General features: G+C 46.0%; 2 protein-coding genes across 2 annotated transcripts in view; both read left to right on the top strand.

Annotated features, from left to right (window-relative positions):
• The first annotated feature begins 3,320 nt into the window (after positions 1-3,320).
• Positions 3,321-16,201, top strand: LOC107297057 (cathepsin L1-like). The gene is made up of 7 exons (XM_015826415.1): positions 3,321-3,443; positions 8,396-8,518; positions 9,022-9,180; positions 10,008-10,232; positions 10,579-10,747; positions 14,856-14,955; positions 15,981-16,201. The coding sequence occupies exons 1-7, from the start codon at positions 3,321-3,323 to the stop codon at positions 16,075-16,077; spliced, it is 996 nt and encodes a 331-aa protein (XP_015681901.1). The 3' UTR covers positions 16,078-16,201.
• A 27-nt stretch (positions 16,202-16,228) lies between these two features.
• The window catches only part of LOC107297058 (cathepsin L2-like), a 34,289-nt gene continuing 29,256 nt past the window's right edge, over positions 16,229-21,261 (top strand). Inside the window, exon 1 of the mRNA XM_029286213.1 lies at positions 16,229-16,234. Within this exon, the coding sequence (XP_029142046.1) occupies positions 16,229-16,234 (6 nt within the window). The remainder of the gene's footprint in view (positions 16,235-21,261) is intronic.

Here is a 21,261-nt window from a genome sequence, read left to right as displayed (position 1 = left end):
GGTACCTTGCTCAATAGTAGTAACTGTGAGAGGGATCTCGGAGTCCTAGTGGGCAATCATTTAAATATGAGCCAGCCGTGTGCTGCAGCTGCCAAAAAAGTCAACGCAGTGCTAGGCTGCATTAACAGAGGGATAGAATCAAGATCACGTGTAGTATTAATACCACTTTACAAGGCCTTGGTAAGGCCACACTTGGAATCCTGCATCCAGTTTTGGTCACCACGATGTAAAAAAGATGCTGAGACTCTAGAAAGAGTACAGAGAAGAGCAACAAAGATGATTAGGGGATTGGGGGCTAAAACATATAAGGAACGGTTGCTGGAATTGGGTATGTCTAGTTTAACGAAGAGAAGGACGAGGGGGGACATGATAGCAGTGTTCCAATATCTCAGGGGCTGCCACAAAGAAGAGGGAGTCAAGCTATTCTCCAAGGCGCCTGAAGGCAGGACAAGAAGCAACGGATGGAAACTAGTCAAGGAGAGAAGCAACCTAGGAGAAACTTCCTGACAGTTAGAACAATTAACCAATGGAACAACCTGCCTCCAGAAGTGGTGAATGCGCCAACACTGGAAGTTTTTAAGAAGAAACTGGACAGCTGTTTGTCTGAAATGGTGTAGGGTTCCTGCCTGGGCAGGGGTTTGGACTAGATGACCTCCAAGATCCCTTCCAACTTTATCATTATTATTATTATTATTATTATTATTATTATTATTATTATTATTATTATTATTATTATTATTATTATTATTATTATTATTATTATAAGTTGTTCCATTGATTACTTGTTCTAACTGTCAGGAAGTTTCTCCTTAGTTCTAGGTTGCTTCTCTCCTTGATGAGTTTCCATCCATTGCTTCTTGTCCTGACTTCAGGCGCTTTGGACAATAGCTTGACTCCCTCTTCTTTGGGGCAGCCCCTGAGATACTGGAACACTGCTATCATGTCCCCCCCTCCTCCTTCTCTCCGTTAAACTAGACATACATATAATAATAATAATAATAATAATAATAATAATAATAATAATAATAATAATAATAATAATAATAATAATAATAATAATAATAATAATAATAATAAAGTTAGAATGGACCTTGGAAGTCATCTAGTCCAACCCCCTGCTCAGGCAGGAAACCCTATACCATTTCATACAAATGGCTGTCCAGTCTCTTCTTAAAAACTTCCAGTGTTGGAACATTCACAGCTTCTGGAGGCAGGTTGTTCCACTGGTTAATTGTTTTAACTGTCAGGAAGTTTCTCCTTAGTTCTAGGTTGCTTCTCTCCTTGCTTAATTTCCACCAGTTGCTTCTTGTCCTGCCTTCAGGCACCTTGGAAAATAGCTTGACTCCCTCTTCTTTGTGGCAGCCCCTGAGATATTGGAACACTGCTATCATGTCCCCCCTCGTCCTTCTCTTCGTTAAACTAGACATACCCAATTCCAGCAGCCTTTCCTTATGTGCTTTGGCCTCCAGTCCCCTGATCATCTTTGTTGCTCTTCTCTGTACTCTTTCTAGAGTCTCAACATCTTTTTTACATCGCGGTGACCAAAACTGGATGCAGTATTCCAAGTGTGGCCTTACTAAGGCATTGTAAAGTGGTATTAATACTACACGTGATCTTGATTCTATCCCTCTGTTAATGCAGCCCAGCACTGTGTTGTTATGTGGCGAGAAAGATTATAAAATGGGGCAAAACTCAATTAACCAGTGTCTCACTTAGCAACGTACATTTTGGGTGCAATTGTGGTCGTAAGTTGGGGACCTCCTATGTTAGGTCTGCCGAAATTGCACGGAGAACCCACGTCTGGAAAATAAACACCAAATCATCACCATTTTAGCGTGAGCAGNGTGAGCAGTAATAAACGGTTCTCAAGGTGGGAGAACTCAATGTGACCGTTGCACAAATAAAGATGGACCCACAATTCACACACCTCCCACGCACACAGAGAGAGAGTTAGTCACAGCTGCAGTTGACTTTGAATCTCCTGCTTGGGGGGAAAAGCAGGATGGAGAAGAACGTGCTTTTTGGAAGGAGCAAGATAGACCGAGAAGCGAGATAGAAATCAAACATTTATCGTCTTTGGACATTAAAACGGTTGCAACCACAGAAAGCCAGGGAAGTGTCCAGAAATAGGAGATACAGATCAGATCAGCAGTTCCATCAGTGGCCTTGGGGCAGCTGTGGAGGGTCACATTCCCAGCATAAGAAGACAAAGAGAGAGAGAGAGATTTAAAAAAAAGGATTATCTTATTTAAGCGAAAAAAAAATTGCTGTCTGAAGATAACGGAGAGATGAGGTGGCAATTCCCTTGCAGGAGTCCGTTAAATGCAGTGGGAGGTGGCAGTTTTGGGTTGCCTGCCTTGGTATAAAAGGCCAGCTGTATTTTTGTTTCACAACTGATTCTTCGCCTTCCGTGGGACAGCCCTGCTTGAGGTGAGGTCTCCGTTTTCTTGCTAAGGTTCCCTCTGTGTAGTTCTTACACAAAGCCATACTTTATTTCTCCAGTTAGAATTGAAATAAGAGAAGAGAAGAGAATATAGAATAGAATAGAATAGAATAGAGAATAGAATATAGAATAAATATAAAATAGAATATAGAATAGAGTAGAGTAGAGTAGAGTATAGAGTAGAGTAGAGTAGAGTAGAGTAGAGTAGAGTAGAGTAGAGTAGAATAAAACAGAACAGAACAGAACAGAACAGAACAGAATAGAATAGAATAGAATAGAATAGAATAGAATAGAATAGAATAGAATAGAATAGGACCTTGGAGGTCTTCTAGTCCAACCCCCTGCTCAGGTAGGAAACCCTATACCATTTCAGACAAATGGCTGTCCAGTCTCTTCTTAAAAACCTCCAGTGTTGGAGCATTCACAACTTCTGGAGGCAAGGAGTTCCCCTGATCAATTGTTCTCACTGTCAGGAAATTCCTCCTTAGTTCTAGGTTGCTTCTCTCTTTGGTTAGTTTCCACCCGTTGCTTCTTGTCCTGCCTTCAGGCGCTTTGGAGAATAGCTTGGCTCCCTCTTCTTTGGGGCCACCCCTGAGATATTTGAAGATTGATATTCTGTCCTTCTCTTCCTTAAACCGAACATACCCAATTCCAATTAGAGTCCAATTAGACTAGAGTCTCCAAATATTTCCAGGGTTCTCATCTGGTCCATGTATGTATTGGCAGCAATTTATATAGAATTGTTATATCCTTCAAAGTCAGGGATGGGGACCCTGTAGCCAACTAGGTCTTGCTGGCCTGCAACTCCTAGCATGCATGCCCCATTGTCGCTGTTCTTTGCGTTCTTCAATTCTCTTCCTTCTCCTAGAGAAAGGCAATGTTGTCCACCTGGGTGCTGGTCTGGTTGGTCTCCCTGAGGACCTTGTCCACAGCGCTGGATCCGACCCTGGAGGAGACATGGAGAGACTGGAAGGCCACTCACAGTAAGGAATATGGCCTGGTAAGTTTGCTCCACTAGAACTCAAATCAATCTCTCCTTAATTAGTTTCCATCTGTCACTTCTTGTCCTGCCTTCAGGTGCTTTGGAGAATAGAATTACAGAATTACAGAATAACAAGAGTTGGAAGGGACCTTGGAAGGTCTCCTAGTCCAACCCCCTGCTCAAGCAGGAGATCCTCTACCGTTTCAGACAGGTGACTGTCTAGTCTTTTCTTAAAAGCTTCCAGTGATGGAGCACCCACAACGTCTGGAGGCAAGCTGTTCCACGGGTGAATTGTCCTCACTGTTGGGAGGTTTCTCCTTAATTCCAGGTTGCTTCTCCCCTTGATTGGTTTCCAGCCATTGTCCCAAAGATGCTTTTTCAGGAGGCAATTTGGACTTCCTTGTTTTTTCTTTGAAGGCGTCTCGCTTCTCATCCAAGAAGCTTCTTCAGCTCTCTTAAGCTTCTTGGAGAGAAGCGAAACATCTTCAAAGAAAAACAAGGAAGTCCAACCATCTCATGAAAAAGCATCTTTGGGACAACTGTAACCTGGATGACTGAGAATCTCCATAGACGTTTCCAACCATGGTTTCTTGTCTTGCCTTCTGGTGCTCTGGAAAATAAGTTGACCCCCTCTTCTTCTTTGTGGCAACCCCTCAAAGACTGGAAGACTGCTGTCATGTCTCCCCGAATCCTTCTTTTCTCTGGATTAGCCAAACCCAGATCCTTCAAACGTTCTTCGTATGTTTTAGTCTCCAGGCCTTGGATCACCTTAATTGCCTTCTCTGAACTTTTTCCAAAGTCTCAACATCTTTTTTGTAGCTTGGTGACCAAAATTGGTTGCAGTATTCCAGGGGTGGTCTCCCTAGAGTTTTATAAACCGGTACTAACGCTTTGCGTGATCTTGATTCTAGGCCTCTGTGGGAAGTCAGCCCCCACCCCCAGAGAAGGAACTATTAAAAGGGCAGAAAAATATATTTCCCTCAAAGGATCTTAAAGAGGCAGAAAAGCACACCCAGTTTTTTTCTTAATAGCCCCAAGTCTCCCTCCCCCGAGCAGAATCCAGCTCTGTAGAAATGCAGATGTAAATAATCCAGGAAGGTTGGAAGCCTCCAGCTAGAAAATTAAGAAGACAAAGACACCTAAAATCTACATACCCCACCCAAAGTCTAAGACAGGACATAATAGGATTAACCCACAGATACCAAAGGACACACTCAGACTCAGGTCAAAGTTCATGCCACAGGAACAACTCCAAACAAAAGGCTCCAGAGGGTATAAAAACCCACTCCCTACATGTGCTCACTCTTTTCTTTCATAGCCATCTTTCTGTCTGGCTCTCCTCTTCAATAAACTGCAACCTTCTTTCTAAAGCAGTCGCCATGTTGTTTATTCCCGGCTTGGACTGAACCATGATGCAGACTTTTCCTTCAACACCTCTGTTTATACAACCCAGGATTGTATTAGCTTTTTTGGCTGCTGCCGCATATGGTTGGCTCATGTTTAAGTGATCGTCCACTAGGACCCCAAGGTCCCTCTCACAGTGACTGTTTTTCAGCCAGGTCTCGCCTAATCTGTCCTTGTACCTATGTTTTTTCCTGCCTAAATGTAAAACTTTGCTTTTCTCCACCTTAAAACTAATTTTGTTGGATAGGGCCCATTGTTCAAGTTCGTCAAGATCTTTTTGGATCCTGAGCTTGTCTTCTGGGCTGTTGGCTATTCCTGTCAGCTTAGTGTCACTTGCAAATTTGTGGAAGGGAAGAACCCTCGTTCTAGGCCTGCCACTAGGTGCCACTAGGTCACGGGTCGGCAACCCGCAGCTCCGGAGCCACATGCGGCTCTTTCAGCCATCTCCTATGGCTCCCTGTCCTCAGCCACCATGTGCAGTCTGAAAAAAAATAGTGGGACTAAAAAAGTTCAACCAATCAATTCAAACTTCTGAGGAAGTTTGAATTGATTGGTTGAACTTCTTTGGTTTGTGGGACTGCCCACAAACCTCTTTCCTTCTTCGGACTGCACGTGGTGGCAGCGGAGGAAAAGCCGGGAGGATTGTTGGTAAGGTAAGGAGCTGCAGGTGGCCAGTCTCAGGATGCCTCTTCCCTGCCCGGCGGGTCTCCCCTCGCCCTGCTCTGCTGCCACCTCTGTTAATCCGGGGGGGGGGTTGCCAGGGGGCTCGGTAGTTTCTCTCTCCATCTGCGCCTTTCGGCCATCTCGTGGGCAGCGGATCTCTGTGACCTCTTTCGAGAGATTCCCCCTTGGCGCCTGCCCGGTCCTTTCCCCACCTGCTGCGCGGCGCCTCTTGGCCGTCCTCCCACTGCTGCTGCCATCACCTCTGCCCTTCGCGCTGGGTGAGGCCGGTGAGGCGGCAGCGGATGGGCAGCCACACCCCTTCGCCATCCTCCTGCTGCTGCTGCCCTCTGCCCTTTGCATTGGACGAGGCTGGAGAAGCAGCAGCGGCTGGGCAGCCATGCCCCTTCGCCATCCTCCCGCTGCCGCGGGGCTCTCCACCACCCAGCCCCACCTCAGCCCCATTGGTGGCGCCTTCCTCGGCTACTTTCGGGGAGCCGCTGTCACTGTCGCCGCCCTCGGTACTGCAGGAGAAGGAGACCTTGGGCTGCGAGGCCGGTGGCAGGTCAGGACCCCGCTCATCCTCGTGGCGGCACTCCCTGTTGCCAGCGTGGCCACCCGCGCTGCAGGGAGAGCAGCGTCCCCGTGCCGCCACCGGAGCTGCTGTCTCCCGTCCTGCTCCCTCTCCCCGCCCCTTCAGCAGCATCTGCCTTTCATTTTTTAAAAAAAAATTATAATTTAAGAGAGCAAAAGGAGATGGTGCTTTTTATCACTTTCATCCCTAGGCTACTTTAAAGCACAACCTCCTTTTAAATAAAATGTTCAGCATTGTTACATTTAAAATACGAATGAGATCTTTTGGTACCAGGATCAACATTTATGATGAGGATGGGAATGCTGTTGCTGCCGCTGCTGCTGTTGTTGCTGTCCTCACAGTAAACGTTGCTGTTCCTCTGGAATCAGTGTTTCTCAACCTTGACCATTTTAAGGCGTGTGGACTTCAACTCCCAGAATTCCACAGCCAGCATTGCTGGCTGTGGAATTCTGGGAGTTGAAGTCCACATGCCTTAAAATGGTCAAGGCTGAGAAACACTGCTGAGTGTCTGAATGAAATCCATATACAGCTTTGGATTGCAGTAATTGGTTTTCCCGTAGTGTTTTAAGTTCCACGAGGACTTGCTCATCCACACTTGCATCCAGAAAGACTTCTCGGACATCATTAATGACATCGTCAATCACAGACCTGTACAATTTAGGCACGGGGTTTGTGTTAGTCGAGCTCGCCATGTCCCGCACCACCCCTGGGTAGGACACACCCCAAGGCAGGGCGCCCCCGAACAGCACCCTCCGGACAAGAGCAGGTTGAGGCGAGCTAGGGCCCCCTTCCCGCTGATGCCGCCACCATTGTTCGCCTCAGGGGCGTCCTCCTCAGTCCGGCTAACCTGCCCGCGTGGAAGAAGTCACCCTCTCACTCTTCCCCCGCGGGCTGGCCTCACATGGCGGCCCTTGGGCTGCAGCCGCCAGCTATCTGCTCTGCTCGTTTCACCCTTTATATAACGAATCGTCGCCGTCTGCCTTTCGTTCTCTCTCTCTTTTCACCTGGAGAGAGAAAGAGAGAGAAAGAGAGAAAGAGGAAAGAGAAAGAGAGGAAAAAGAGAGAGAGAGGAAAAAGAGAGAGGAAAGAGAGAGGGGGGAAAGAAAGAGAGAGGAAAGAGAAAGAGAAAGAGAAAAAGAGAGAGGAAAGAGGGAGATAAAGAGAGGGAGAGGAAAGAGAGAAAGAAAGAGAGAGGGGGAGAGGAAAGAGAAAGAGAGGGAGAGGAAAGAGAGAGGGAGAGGAAAGAGAGAAAGAGAGAGGGAGAGAAAGAGGAAAGAGAGAGGAAAAGAGAGAGGAAAGAGAGAGAGAGAGGAAAGAGAGAGAGAAAGAGAGAGAGAAAGAGAGATGAAAGAGAAAGAGGGAGAGAAAGGGAGACAGAGAGAGAAAGAGAACTAGAGGGGGAGAGGAAAGAGAGAAAAAGAGAGGAAAGAGAGAAGGAGAGAGGAAAGAGTGAGAGAGAGAGGAAAGAGAAAGAGAGAGAGAAAAAGAGAGAGGAAAGAGGGAGATAAAGAGAGGGAGAGGAAAGAGAGAAAGAAAGAGAGAGGGGGAGAGGAAAGAGAAAAAGAGGGAGAGGAAAGAGAGAGGGAGAGGAAAGAGAGAAAGAGAGAGGGAGAGAAAGAGGAAAGAGAGAGGAAAAGAGAGAGGAAAGAGAGAGAGAGGAAAGAGAGAGAGAAAGAGAGAGGAAAGAGAAAGAGGGAGAGAAAGGGAGAGAGAGAGAAAGAGAGAAAGAGAACGAGAGGGGGAGAGAAAAGAGAGAAAAAGAGAGGAAAGAGAGAGAAAGAGAGAGGAAAGAGTGAGAGAGAGGGGAAAGAGAAAGAGAGAGGAAAGAGAGAGAAAGAGAGAGGGAGAGGAAAGAGGGAGAGAGAGGAAAGAGAGGGACACACACACACACACACAGACCCTTTTGACATCTAAAATGAAGATAACACTGCATATATCCTTTTTTACCTTTATTTTATATATACAGTGCTTTTTTGTTAAAAAAAAAAAAGGTGCCAGAACTCACACATGTCATACAACCCGCCTTGCCTACATACCCTACAAGGTTCCATCCAAAAAAGGTGCTGGAATTCTGTTCTGGGCATTCTATCACACACACACACACACACACACACACACTAAAGGTAAAAAAGGATATATGCCGTGTTATCTTCATTTTAGATATCGAAAGGGTTTTGCGGCTCCCAGTGTTTTGTTTTCGGTGGGAAATGGGTCCAAGTGGCTCTTTGAGTGTTTTGGGTTGCCTACCCCTGCACTAGGTGCTTAGACAATGGGACTAAAATAGATCTTCTTCATCCTGGCTGCCCATCAGGGGGAAGAATCCTTTCGGAGAGCCGTGTGGGAGGAGAATCTGAGGATGATCCAGGACCACAACAGCCAGGCTGAGCAGGGAAAACACACCTACAAACTCGGGATGAATCACTTTGGTGACCTGGTACGTGTGGATCAAGGCTAGTTTTATTTATTCAATGGACATAGATGTCGGTTTGCTTAGTTTCTATAGTTGTTTCATTCCTTCACTCCCGCCATCTCAGTCAATGACTCTGGGCAATTCATGAATTCAATTAATTGATTATATCCTCCCTTTATCTCTTTTTCTGCAAATCATTCAAGGTGGTGAACATCCCCAAGATAAATTTCCCCTCCCATTTTCCCAACAACAACCCTGTGGCCCATTTTCCCAACAACAACCCTGTGGGGTGGGTGGGGCTGAAGGAGACGGGCTGGCCCAAAGTCACCCAGCCGGTTTTCATGCCTAAGGCAGGACTAGAACTCACCGTCTCCTAGTAAACTAGCCCAAGGTCATCCAGCCGGTTTTCATGCCTAAGGCGGGACTAGAACGGACAGTTTTCTTCTTTCTGGCCTGGCGCCTTAACCACTAGGCCAGGCTGCCTCCAGCCACTGAGGTTTGAGCTCCATGTCTTTTGCAACCCCCAGACCCATGAAGAGATTAACCAGAGGCTGAAATGTTTCCTTCCTGACTCGGATCGGGCAGCTCTCAAGAACGCCGTCCCCTTCAAGCCCTCTGAAGACCTGCAGGTTCCCCCCGGGCTGGACTGGCGAGCCAAAGGGGCCGTGACTGAGGTCAAAGATCAGGTGGGTGCTGAAGGGCCTGGGGGGGTGGGGGGCTCTGACCAGCCAGGAATGGAGGAGGGAGGCAGAGGGGCTTTTAAGGAAAAGGAGGGGAGGGGTCTGATCTGCCCATTTGCAATTCCAGTCGGAATTTAGTGGATTTATGAAATCTTGCAGACGAAGCTAAATTCTTTCCTCCGTTAACTGCATTTCTGAAGCTTCAGTTTTGTCACAACTCCCGTATATCAAAAGAGAACAAACCCCACATTCCCTTCTAGCACTGATGGTGTTACCTAGTTGGGTAATGAGATGCTTGCAAGAAAACCACCAAGCTCAGAGAGTACAAAAGATGCCGTGGTCATCACCCTCCTCCTCCTCCTCTTCCTCTTCCTCCTCCTCCTCCTCCTCCTCCTCCTCCTCCTCCTCCTCCTCCTCTCTGCAAACCACACTCTCTTCTCGCACTGATGATGTTACCTAGTTGGGTCATGAAATGTCTGCAAAAAACAGCCAAGCTCAGAGAGCACCCAGGACCCCACAGTCCTCCTCCTCCTCCTCCACCACCACCTCCTCCTCCTCCTCCTCCTCCTCCTCCTCCCCCCCCTGCACTCCCCACACTAACACTGATGATGTTACCTAGTTGGGTCATGAAACATCTCCAAGAACCCAACCAAGCTCAGAGAGCACCCGGGACCCCACAGTTCTACCCTGAGCTACAGATATTCTCTTCTGTCGGAACTGAGATTTTGCCCACCTGCCTCCGACCAAGAACCGAGAACAAGGAACTGGTTAAAGGAAGATATTTCGAGTTTTCTGTTCCTTGGTGGATCATTGCAGCTTTGTTTTTTACCCAGGGCGCCTGTGGCTCCTGCTGGTCCTTCAGTGCCGTCGGCGCTCTGGAAGGCATGCATTTCAAGAAGACGGGGAAGTTGGTCTCTCTGAGCGAACAAAATCTTATCGACTGCTCTAAGGACCAGGGGACTGAAGGTTGCGAGGGTGGATTTATGCCAGAAGCTTTTACATATGTGCAGAAGCAAGGAGGGATCAATTCAGAGGAAAGCTACCCATATGATGGACAGGTAATTCTCTGTGGGTTCCTGTGCATTCTTCAAACTATAGTTGGGTTGAGTTGGGTTGAATAGAGTAGACTGGAGAGTGGTGTAGAATAGAATAGAATAGAATAGAATAGAATAGAATAGAATAGAATAGAATAGAATAGAATAGAATAGAATAGAATGGAATGGAATGGAATGGAATGGAATGGAATGGAATAGAATATGAATTACTGGATAGAATAGAATAGAATAGAATAGAATAGAATAGAATAGAATAGACCTTGGAGGTCTTCTAGTCCAACCCCCTGCTCAGGCAGGAAACTCTATTTTCTCTGGGACTAATTATGATTACACTTTTATTTTTCTACAGGATAATTATAGTTGTCGTTATGAAGCCTTGAATTCTGTTACTAAGTGTTCCGCCATAGGAGTCATCCTGCCAGGAGATGAAAAGGGACTTCTGCAGGCGGTGGCCACAATTGGCCCAATTTCTGTCGGAGTGGATGCCCGGAGTTCGGCGTTTCATTTTTACAAGTCGGGTAAGGTTCCTGTGGAATAGAAAATGGGACCCCTTGCACGTGAACTTTGAATGTTCGTATGGTGACTTTGATTGGAAGAATAGAATAGAATAGAATAGAATAGAATAGAATAGAATAGAATAGAATAGAATAGAATAGAATAGAATCTTTATTGAGAATAGGAATCGAATCGAATCGAATCGAATCGAATCGAATAGAATAGAATAGAATAGAATAGAATAGAATAGAATAGAATAGAATAGAATCTTTATTGATAATAGAACAGAACAGAACAGAACAGAATAGAATAGAATAACAGAGTTGGACGGGACCTTGGAGGTCTTCTAGTCCAACCCCCTGCTCAGGCAGGAAACCCTATATCAGTGATGGTGAACCTTTTAGAGACCGAGTGCCCAAACTGCAACCCAAAACCCACTTATATATCGCCAGGTACCGGGTGGGTGTGGCCCACTTGGCAGGCACAGTTACAGTGGGTGTGGCAGATTGGGTGGGCATGGCCACTGGATGGGTGTGGCTGCAGTAGTCATGGCAGACTGGGTGGGCATGGCCTGGGTGGGCGTGGCCACCTCGATGTTGCTTATGGGGAGGGACACTGTTCGGGGCCGGGCATTGTTCGGGGAGATCCAGGGGGTCTCTGGTGGATGAGATGGTGGGCTCCCCAATGACGGCTCCAGGCTGGCTGGCCTTAGGCCAGTGATGGCGAACCTTTAGAGACCACATGTGCTGGGGCGATGGCATGTGCCCACAGGGAGGGCTCCGCGTGCAACCTTTGGCACGCGTGCCATAGGTTCGCCACCACTGCCCTATATCATTTCGGACAAATGGCTGTCCAGTCTCTTCTTAAAAACTTCCAGTGTTGGAGCATTCACAGCTTCTGGAGGCAGGTGGTTCCACTGGTTAATTGTTCTGACTGTCAGGAAGTTTCTCCTTAGTTCTAGATTGCTTCTTTCTTTGATTAGTTTCCATCCGTTGCTTCTTCTCCTGCCTTCAGGTGCTTTGGAGAATAGCTTGACTCCCTCTTCTTTGGGGCAGCCCCTGAGATATTGGAAGACTGCTATCATGTCCCCCCTTGTCCTTTTTTCATTAAACTAGACGTACCCAATTCCAGCAACCGTTCCTTATATGTTTTAGCCTCGAGTCCCCTAATTATCTTTGTTGCCCTTCTCTGCACTCTTTCCAGAGTCTCAACATGTTTTTTACATTGTGGTGACCAAAACTGGATGCTGTAGTCCAAGTGTGGCCTTACTAAGGCCTTGTAAAGTGGTATTAACACTTCAGGTGATCTGGATTCTCTACCTCTGTTTTTTTTTTTTTAAACAAGTTTTATTGATTTTTTTTTATTTTTACAACAGGGTGCTTGGGGTACAACGTGGTGATGGGGTAATCAATCATCCAAAAAGAAAACCATACATATACAACTCAGGTTAAATCATTAGAAACTCCCTCTATTTCCCTCAAATAATATAATATATTCAAATTAATGTATTTTTCAATAAAATTCAATCAATCAGAACAATCATCAATAAGATTTCATCTGTATAAATCCAAATCCTGTTTTTAAGCTTTACTATTTACAATTACCATATTCCAATTTGGCTTTTAGAGAAACATATTATTAACACTTCAGCTGTCCCTCCTTTTCCTTTTTCCTTAGCATAATCCTTATCTCTAAAATACACATATTATTTCAACCATAACATTCTTATATTTTCTACAAGTATTCTATTTTTTAATCTAGTAACTCATTTATTAATACCATTTCTTCTTTTATCAGAAATCCCCCTTATTCTCCTTCCATTACAAAATAGCTATCCTTCCTAGAAATAAGAATATTACTCCAAAAATACATTTCTACTCTATTTGAAACCTATAATCTATCAATCAATCTATATCTATGAAAAACTCTTTTAACCCACTCAATAAAGTTTAAATCCGATCCAAATAATTGTTATATACACAACAAGCATATTAATACAGAAAAACATCTTCTTACTAAGTTCACATATTTGATTAATCTTTATTCAGTCAAGATCTCTAAAGCCTTATTTACCCGTCAAGTAAAGTTTTAAATCACATTTTTAAATCTAACTCTAGCTTTCTTTCTGTGCCAATCCGGTTTCCATAATAGAGCTTCTATGCGTTGAGTCTCAATATTTGAGTGAGGGTACTTATCAATACTTCAATCTGTGTCAAATTCTCTTTCCCTTCTTCCAATGTCATCTGTATAGTGTAGACAGTTTGTTTCCGTGTTATAGTCACAAGTTGATTATCCACGATGTCACTATTCTCAATAATTCGTATCCGAGAGTCAGTTCCTATTACTTTTAACACTGCAAGTGTCTCAGTTAGAGTCGGTCTTTGATCTTCAAAATTCTCCATAAATTGTAGATTAACATCCATTCGCTCAGTGACTTGTTCCTCTGTCTCTTTAAGTTGTGTATATTGCTGCATACAGACCTCTCTAGAGCTAGTTCCTTGACCTGTAGATTGATCCATTAGGATTTGAGATTCAATTTGTGGTTCAGAGATGTCATCTTTAATGTTTCTCCAGGATTTCATATATACTGTTGCTTCCAAAATTGCTTCTAATATAAGTTCATAATCAAGCTGTGGATGAAATTCCTCCATTTCAGTGGTGAGATAGTCTTTTACTTTTTTAAAGGAGGCTATATTTACTAACAGTCAACACATACAAACAGTCAGCACTTATCCACCTCCACAAATAAAGGATTTGAAACAGCTGGGTGGTGAAGTTGCTTACTAGTGTAAGCAACTTCACCACCCAGCTGTTTCAAATCCTTTATCTTTTCACTTTCATCATCATTTTGAAGGTCAAATCCAACCTCAAAAAACAAAGAGGAAATGTAGTTGCAGTAATAGTTTTCGCCACAAGATGCCCTCAGCAAGCTGTGAAATCTGTTTTCCGGCTTCCAGTAAAGTTTCCCCCCCCCCCAAACAATAAAGATTTATCCCTTTAAAAAAACAAATCCAAAAAATAGGAAAACAATATTCTCCAGCTTAGAAAATAGATATAATAATAAAGTTCTATGATAGGGATTTTTCCAGGGCCCCAAAGTGACCAAAAATAAAAATAGTCAATAAAAAGTTAACTTTTTTTTTCTTTTGTTAAAGCTCTTTTTCCCAGATAGGCAAAGGCAGCTCTTTCAAAGCAGGGAAATAATTCCAGAAGGCTTTTAACAGGAAAGTAGTTATGGCAAAGAGAGAGAGGGAAAGGTCTCACCTGGATCATCCACGGTGGTTTCTTAACGCTTAGGTGTTCTTTTGACTTTTGGCTGGTGCAGCTAAATGATCAGCCATGTTACTGGCCGATCTTTTCTCCGTCGGCCCTGAGGAGCTGTCTCGGACCGCGGAAGGAGCTGCCACCTCCCCTCGCGATCGACGAGAGTCCTCCTCATCGGTAGTCGCCCCTCCAGGGAAAGTAGCCAGCAAAGAGAGGAGTCTCTCCGCCTGACTGCATATGCCGCAACCCAGAACCGGATTCTCTCCCTCTGTTAATGCAGCCTAGCACAGTGTTGTGTTTTTTGGCAGCTACATCACTAAGTGATTGTCATATCTAAGTGATTGTCCACTAGGACTCCGAGATCCCTCTCACAGTTACTGCTATTGAGTCAGGTACCACCTACACCAGGGGTAGGCAACCTTGGCTCTTTTATGACTCATGGACTTCAACTCCCAGAATTCCTGAGCCAGCATGGCTCAGCTTGGAAACCTCTCTCTTTCCCCTCAGCATGGCTGGCTCAGGAATTCTGGGAGTTGAAGTCCACGAGTCATAAAAGAGCCAAGGTTGCCTACCCCTGATCTAGATCAATGTTAACTGCTCCTTTGGTGGAATATCAGGCCTCCTTAAGTTTACGCCCATATCATTTTGAAATAACAGGAAATACTTGCAGCTCCTGCTGATGGAGTTACCTAGTTTGCTAACGAAACGTTCAGGAATTATATTAAAAGAAGCTTGGAGAAACAAACCACAGCCAAAATCTAAAATCCTGAGCTACACGTATTTCCTATTATTTCAATATCCAGATGATCTGGCAAAGAAGCACGGAGCTTTCGCTTTACCGTATGATTTCTCCTCCTCTTTCTCTAGGTATCTTTAAAAACCCCTGGCGTGGAGACCCCCACTTGGATCATGCTGTGCTGGTGGTCGGATACAACAGCACCACCAAGTACTGGATTGTGAAGAACAGGTGAGTGAAGAGAAGGAGATGCTGGCAGGAGGCTAATTAGAGGGCAACTTCTACTATTCCAGAGAGTCACAACCATGGCCACTAGAAAGAGTGCAGAGAAGAGCAATAAAGTTGATGAAGGGACTGGAGGCTAAAACATACAAAGAACGGTTGCTGGAATTGGGTATGTCTAGTTTAATGAAGAGAAGAACGAGGGGGGACATGATAGGAACGTTTCAATATCTCAGGGGTTGCCCCAAAGAAGAGGGAGTCAAGCTGTTCTCCAAAGCGCCTGAAGGCAGGACAAGAAGCCATAGATGGAAACTCATCAAAGAGAGAAGCAGCCCAGAACTAAGGAGAAATTTCCTGACAGTGAGAACAATTAACCAGTGGAACAACTTGCCTCCAGGAGTTGTGGGTGCTCCAACACTGGAAGTTTTTAAGAAGAGACTGGACAGCCATTTGTCTGAAATGGTATAGGGCAGTGTTTCTCAACCTTGACCATTTTAAGGCATGTGGACTTCAACTCCCAGAATTCCACAGCCAGCAATGCTGGCTGTGGAATTCTGGGAGTTGAAGTCCACATGCCTTAAAATTCTCAAGGTTGAGAAACACTGGTATAGGGTTTCCTCCCCGAGCAGGGGTTGGATTAGATGACCTCCAAGGTCCCTTCCAACTCTGCTCTATTCTATTCTATTCTATTCTATTCTATTCTATTCTATTCTATTCTCTACTCTACTCTACTCTACTCCACTCCACTCCACTCCACTCCACTCCAGAATGTCTCAGTCTTGGCCACTTGAAGACTACAACTCCCAGAATTCCACAGCCAGCATGATTCCTATTCCAGCAGTCCCCAACCTTTCTAGCCCCATGAACCGGCAGCAGAAGCAGCAAGGTGGGGAATGGTTTCGCATGTGCAACCTAGTTCCTGCGCATGCACAAATAAGGTTTCATGGGCTCACCCGCCACATGCTTGGCCAGTTCCCAACAGGCCCTGCCCTACACGGTTTTGAAATAAATCTCTTGCATGCTTCTCTTTGCAGTTGGTCTCGCTATTGGGGGGACAACGGATACATGCTCTTGGAACAGGGATCCAATGCATGCGGCATCACCAACGATGCTTCCTATCCCATTCCATAACCAGCCAAGTGGACCATTTGAGAAGCAGGACAAAAAAAAAGCTAACTGTGTTATTGGAAACTTCTGGAGAACCAGAAATATATATATATATGCTAAAACCAATAAATGCTTTTACGCAATGCTATCTAGCCTGGCACTTGACTGTTTTACGATGCGTGTGAGTTGAGTGGGCACCACGGTAGTATAAATGCTTTCTGAGGGAATTCAGAATGTTTGAGGCTTCTAGGCTGTTAAAAAGCATGTAAACATTTAAAGATATATCATTATGTTGAAAGAAAAATCTTCATCAGGGTCCAGTCCAAGCCGGGAATAAACAAAATGGAGACTGCTTTAAGAAAGAAGGTGTCATGGTTCCGACTAATGAAACACGTCTAAGAACTTCCAGGCATTGTTTATCCTAAAAAGTCTTTTTATTCATGTGACGGCATGAAGAGGGATGCTAAGATCTGAAATCTCCACCCCAGAGCGGTTATTTTCCCTCCCTTATTTTGCTGTCATGATTCACGTTCTCTAATTAGTTTGAAAGGCAACGGTTCTCTTCCGTTTGCAACTCATACATTCTTTCTCCTCCCCTCCCAGCGTCTTCTGAGTTAACTCTAAAAATACCACACAGCTCTGCATATTTTCTCAGAGCAAGAACATGCAATGTTAGCAGCTTTGACAGAAGGTTTTTGTTTATTGAGTTGCCAGAAACTTCAGTGATAGCAGCATGTTTCTGGGGTGGCTGACCACATGGTGCTGGGAGTGGTGGGTTTTTATACCTTCTTGGGCTTTTGTCTTTGGAGTTGTTCCTGTTCCCGTGGCATGAACTTTGACCTGAGGCTCAGTGTGCCCTTTTGGTATTCTGATGGTGGTGGGTTAACCCTATTATATCCTAAAGGTCATGTCCTGCTTCCATGGGGCTATGGCTGATGGCTTACTTCCTGTGTTGTATTTTTTTGGTGAGGGGATGCTAGTTCTAATCCTACCACTCTGCTATTGTTAGCTGTCAGTTTTGCTCCAAGGGATTTCGAAAGATCCTGTCTTGAGTGGGTTTATGCAGGCAGTATTTGCTCATGAATGGGGGCCTTAGACTTTCTCAATGGGATTATCAAATCTGCATTTCTACAGAGCGACTTGCTTTGTTTTTGTTGCTGTGTCAGGTTTGGGTGTTTTTCCTTTTTTTCCCTTGCGAAGCAAGGAAAACACCCCAACATGCAAAAAGGCCTGGAAGAGAGGAAAAAAAGGAACATAAAGAAAGGGACCAACTAAATCCTTCTTTCCACAATCCCTTTGATTCCAGAAACCAGCTCATCCCTTTTAACCTTGGTTAGACCTATTGGAAAGTACTCAACCAAGGCTTTTAACCCCAACAAGAAACTAAAGATAAAACTGGAACCCATTTGCCTCCTCCCCTCCCCCACCCTGGTTCCCCTTTCCTAAGAGGATTATCCCAAAGATGCTTTTTTTCACCAGGCAACTGGACTTTCTTATTTTCCTTTAAAGAGGTTTCACTTCTCATCCCAGAATGAAAAGATTTAGACTCCTGCAGACAGCTGTTCCTTTCTGCTCCTCTGCAGAATATCCCCCTCCTCTGGGAAATTGGCCACAAAATGGGGAAAGTTCCCCAGAGCCCAGCAGCCCTACTTACATCTTGGCAGCCATTTTCACGTGGATGACCATCAGTTGGACTGTCCGGATGACATCATCAAGCCAGTAAGAAAATTACCTTCATTAATCAAAACTTCGTCATTTTCATCCATCTTCAGATTTAAGATTTGGACTTCCGGGAGCTGGAAGAGAGAGACAGAAAGAGAGACCTCAACCTGCCTGCAGGGGCTTTGGAGGATGGTGGGGGATGGTGGTGGGGAGGAACTTAAAGGTCTTCTAAAGTCAAATCACCTGCATTGGGGGAGAAAAAAGTGGGACAAATGAAGGAAAGAAGGAAGGAAACCCTCTGTATATTAACACAATGACCAGCCATAAATATCTTCATTTATTACATTATCAGTAAGAAAGTTACCTTCATTGATTAAAACTTCATCTTCCTCCTTCTCCATGTTGAGGATCTGGAAGAGAGAGACAGAAAGAGAGACCTCAACCTTCCTGGTGCCAAAGGGTCTTGCAGAGTCTTCCCCCCCCCTTCCCTTTGGCCCATCGAGACACGTATTAGCGCCACGTCCAGGGATTCCCTGATCCACCACCAAGTGGATGGAAAGGAAACAGGACCCATGCTTCCCTGCCCTTTTCCCCCAAGAGAGAGATTATATGAGGGTGGGGCTCTCAGTTTGGCCTTTTCAGGTTGCTACTTACTTTCTCAGTTCTCAGGAAGAGGCGCTCATTCTTCCTCCCACTCCTCTTCATTTTGGTGACCTCTGGGACAAGGAGAGGCAGGTGCTCAGCAAACTTTTAGGTCTCCCCCAGATGAAGAACCCCTCCCCAAATCAGAGCCTTCTTCGCAGCCCTCTCCCCCTGGAGACCCCATCCCCTCTATTCAGAAGCTCTTTCTGCTTCACGGAGGGGTGCTGGGGGGGTGGTTTCAGGAAGAGCCCGATGCAGAGTCTCCACTCACCACACGGCTCCCTCTTGACCAGACTCATCTCGACTATGTAGGTTATTTTTCTTCTTGGAGTCCTGGGACAGACTGGAGAAATCTGACCATCGACTTTTTGGTCTTCTGCCTTTGTTTTCCTTGCAAACCATGGAAAACGCATGCAAAAATCCCTAGAAGAGAGAAAAAAAGGAAGGTAAGGAAAGGGACCAACTAAAGCCTTCTTTCCACAATCCCTTTGATTCCGGAAACCAGCTCATCCCTTTTAACCTCGGTTAGACCTATTGGAAAGTACTCAACTAAGGCTTTTAGCCCCAAAGTCTCTGGGAACGTACCCACAAATCACCAAATCTGCCCGTTTCTCCTCTTTTGGCACAGAAGGCCTGGCTCTTTCCTTGTAGACTGCCTCCTTCTATGGAAGCTCCACTAAGCTGGCTGACTGAACAAGACCCCCTGATGCAGCTCTTGGTCAGCTTCCCTTTTGCTTCCCTTTGTGTTGCCAGACCTCAGGTAACTCCTGCTCCCTCTAGGAGGGCAATTCGGAGATCAATCTCCGTTTGGGGATCCAGGACAGACCCTCCCAGAGATACCTGCAGGAGCTGCAGAAGGTGCTGGGGGGGTCAGGAAGAGCCCGATCCAGAGTCTCCACTCACCACAACGCTCCCTCTTGACCAGCATTATATCCACAACGTAGGTGACTTTTGTCTGAGGGCAGACTGGAGAAACTGGAAGGCTGACTGTTTGGTCTCTTGCCCTTGTTTTCCTTACAAAGCAAGAGAAAAACATGCAAAAAGCCCTGGAAGAGAGTTGTTCCTTTCTGCTCCCCCCCTCCTCTGCGGAATATCCCCCTCCTCTGAGAAATTGGCCACAAAATGGGGAAAGTTCCCCAGAGCCCAGCAGCCCTACTTACATCCAGGCAGCCATTTTCATGCGGATGAGCGTCAGTTGAACCGTCCAGATGACATCGTCAAGCTAGTATGAAAGTTACCTTCATTAATTAAAACTTCATCTTCCTCCTTTTCCAGATTAAGGATCTGGGTGTGTGGGAGCTGGAAGGGAGAGACAGAAAGAGAGACCTCAACCTTCCTGGTGCCAAAGGGTCTTGCAGAGTCTCCCCCCCCTTCCCTTTGGCCCATCGAGATACGTATTAGCGCCACGTCCAGGGATTCCCTGATCCACCACCAAGTGGATGGAAAGGAAACAGGACCCATGCTTCCCTGCCCTTTTTCCCCCAAGAGAGAGATTATATGAGGGTGGGGCTCTCAGTTTGGCCTGTTCAGGTTGCTACTTACTTTCTCGGTCCTTAGGAAGAGCGGCTCCTTCTTCCTCCCACTCCTCTTCCTTTGGGTGACCTCTGGGAAAAGGAGAGGCAGATGCTCAGCAAAGGTTTAGGTCTCCCCCAGATGAAGAAACCCCCCCCAAATCAGAGCCTTCTTGGCAGCCCTCTCCCCCTGGAGACCCCATCCCCTCTATTCAGAAGCTCTTCCTGCTTCACGGAGCTGGTGGATTCTCCTGGCCAGGGGAGAGATTCGCACTGAGGCCTTGGGCAACTCCTGCTCCCTCTAGGAGGGCAATTCGGAGATCAAGCTCCATTTGGGGATCCAGGACAGACCCTCCCAGAGATACCTGCAGGAGCTGCAGAAGAAGGGGTGCTGGGGGGGTCAGGAAGAGCCCGATCCAGAGTCTCCACTCACCACATGGCTCCCTCTTGACCAGCATTATATCCACAACGTAGGTGACTTTTGTCTGAGGGCAGACTGGAGAAACTGGAAGGCTGACTGTTTGGTCTCTTGCCCTTGTTTTCCTTACAAAGCAAGAAAAAAACATGCAAAAACCCCCGAAAGAGAGCTGTTCCTTTCTGCTCCCCCCCTCCTCTGCGGAATATCCCCCTCCTCTGAGAAATTGGCCACAAAATGGGGAAAGTTCCCCAGAGCCCAGCATCCCTACTTACATCCAGGCAGCCATTTTCATGCGGATGAGCATCAGTTGAACCGTCCAGATGACATCGTCAAGCTAGTATGAAAGTTACCTTCATTAATTAAAACTTCGTCTTCGTCCTTTTCCAGATTAAGGATCTGGGGGTGTGGGAGCTGGAAGAGAGAGACAGAAAGAGAGACCTCAACCTTCCTGGTTCCAAAGGGTCTTGCAGAGTCTCCCCCCCCCTCCCTTTGGCCCATCAACACACGTATTAGCGCCACGCCCAGGGATTCCCTGATCCACCACCAAGTGGATGGAAAGGAAAAAGGACCCATGCTTCCCTGCCCTTTTCCCCCAAGAGAGAGATTATATGAGGGTGGGGCTCTCAGTCTGGCCTGTTCAGGTTGCTACTTACTTTCTCTGTTCTGAGGAAGAGGCGTTCCTTCTTCCTCCCACTCCTCTTCCTTTGGGTGACCTCTGGGAAAAGGAGAGGCAGATGCTCAGCAAAGGTTTAGGTCTCCCCCAGATGAAGAAACCCCCCCCCCCAAATCAGAGCCTTCTTGGCAGCCCTCTCCCCCTGGAGACCCCATCCCCTCTATTCAGAAGCTCTTCCTGCTTCACGGAGCTGGTGGATTCTCCTGGCCAGGGGAGAGATTCGCACTGAGGCCTTGGGCAACTCCTGCTCCCTCTAGGAGGGCAATTCGGAGATCAAGCTCCGTTTGGGGATCCAGGACAGA

The sequence above is a fragment of the Protobothrops mucrosquamatus genome, unplaced genomic scaffold, assembly GCF_001527695.2.
Source record: "Protobothrops mucrosquamatus isolate PMUCROS unplaced genomic scaffold, P.Mucros_1.0 scaffold3122, whole genome shotgun sequence".
NCBI lineage: Eukaryota > Metazoa > Chordata > Lepidosauria > Squamata > Viperidae > Protobothrops > Protobothrops mucrosquamatus.
This window is presented reverse-complemented; position numbering and strand designations above follow the sequence as displayed.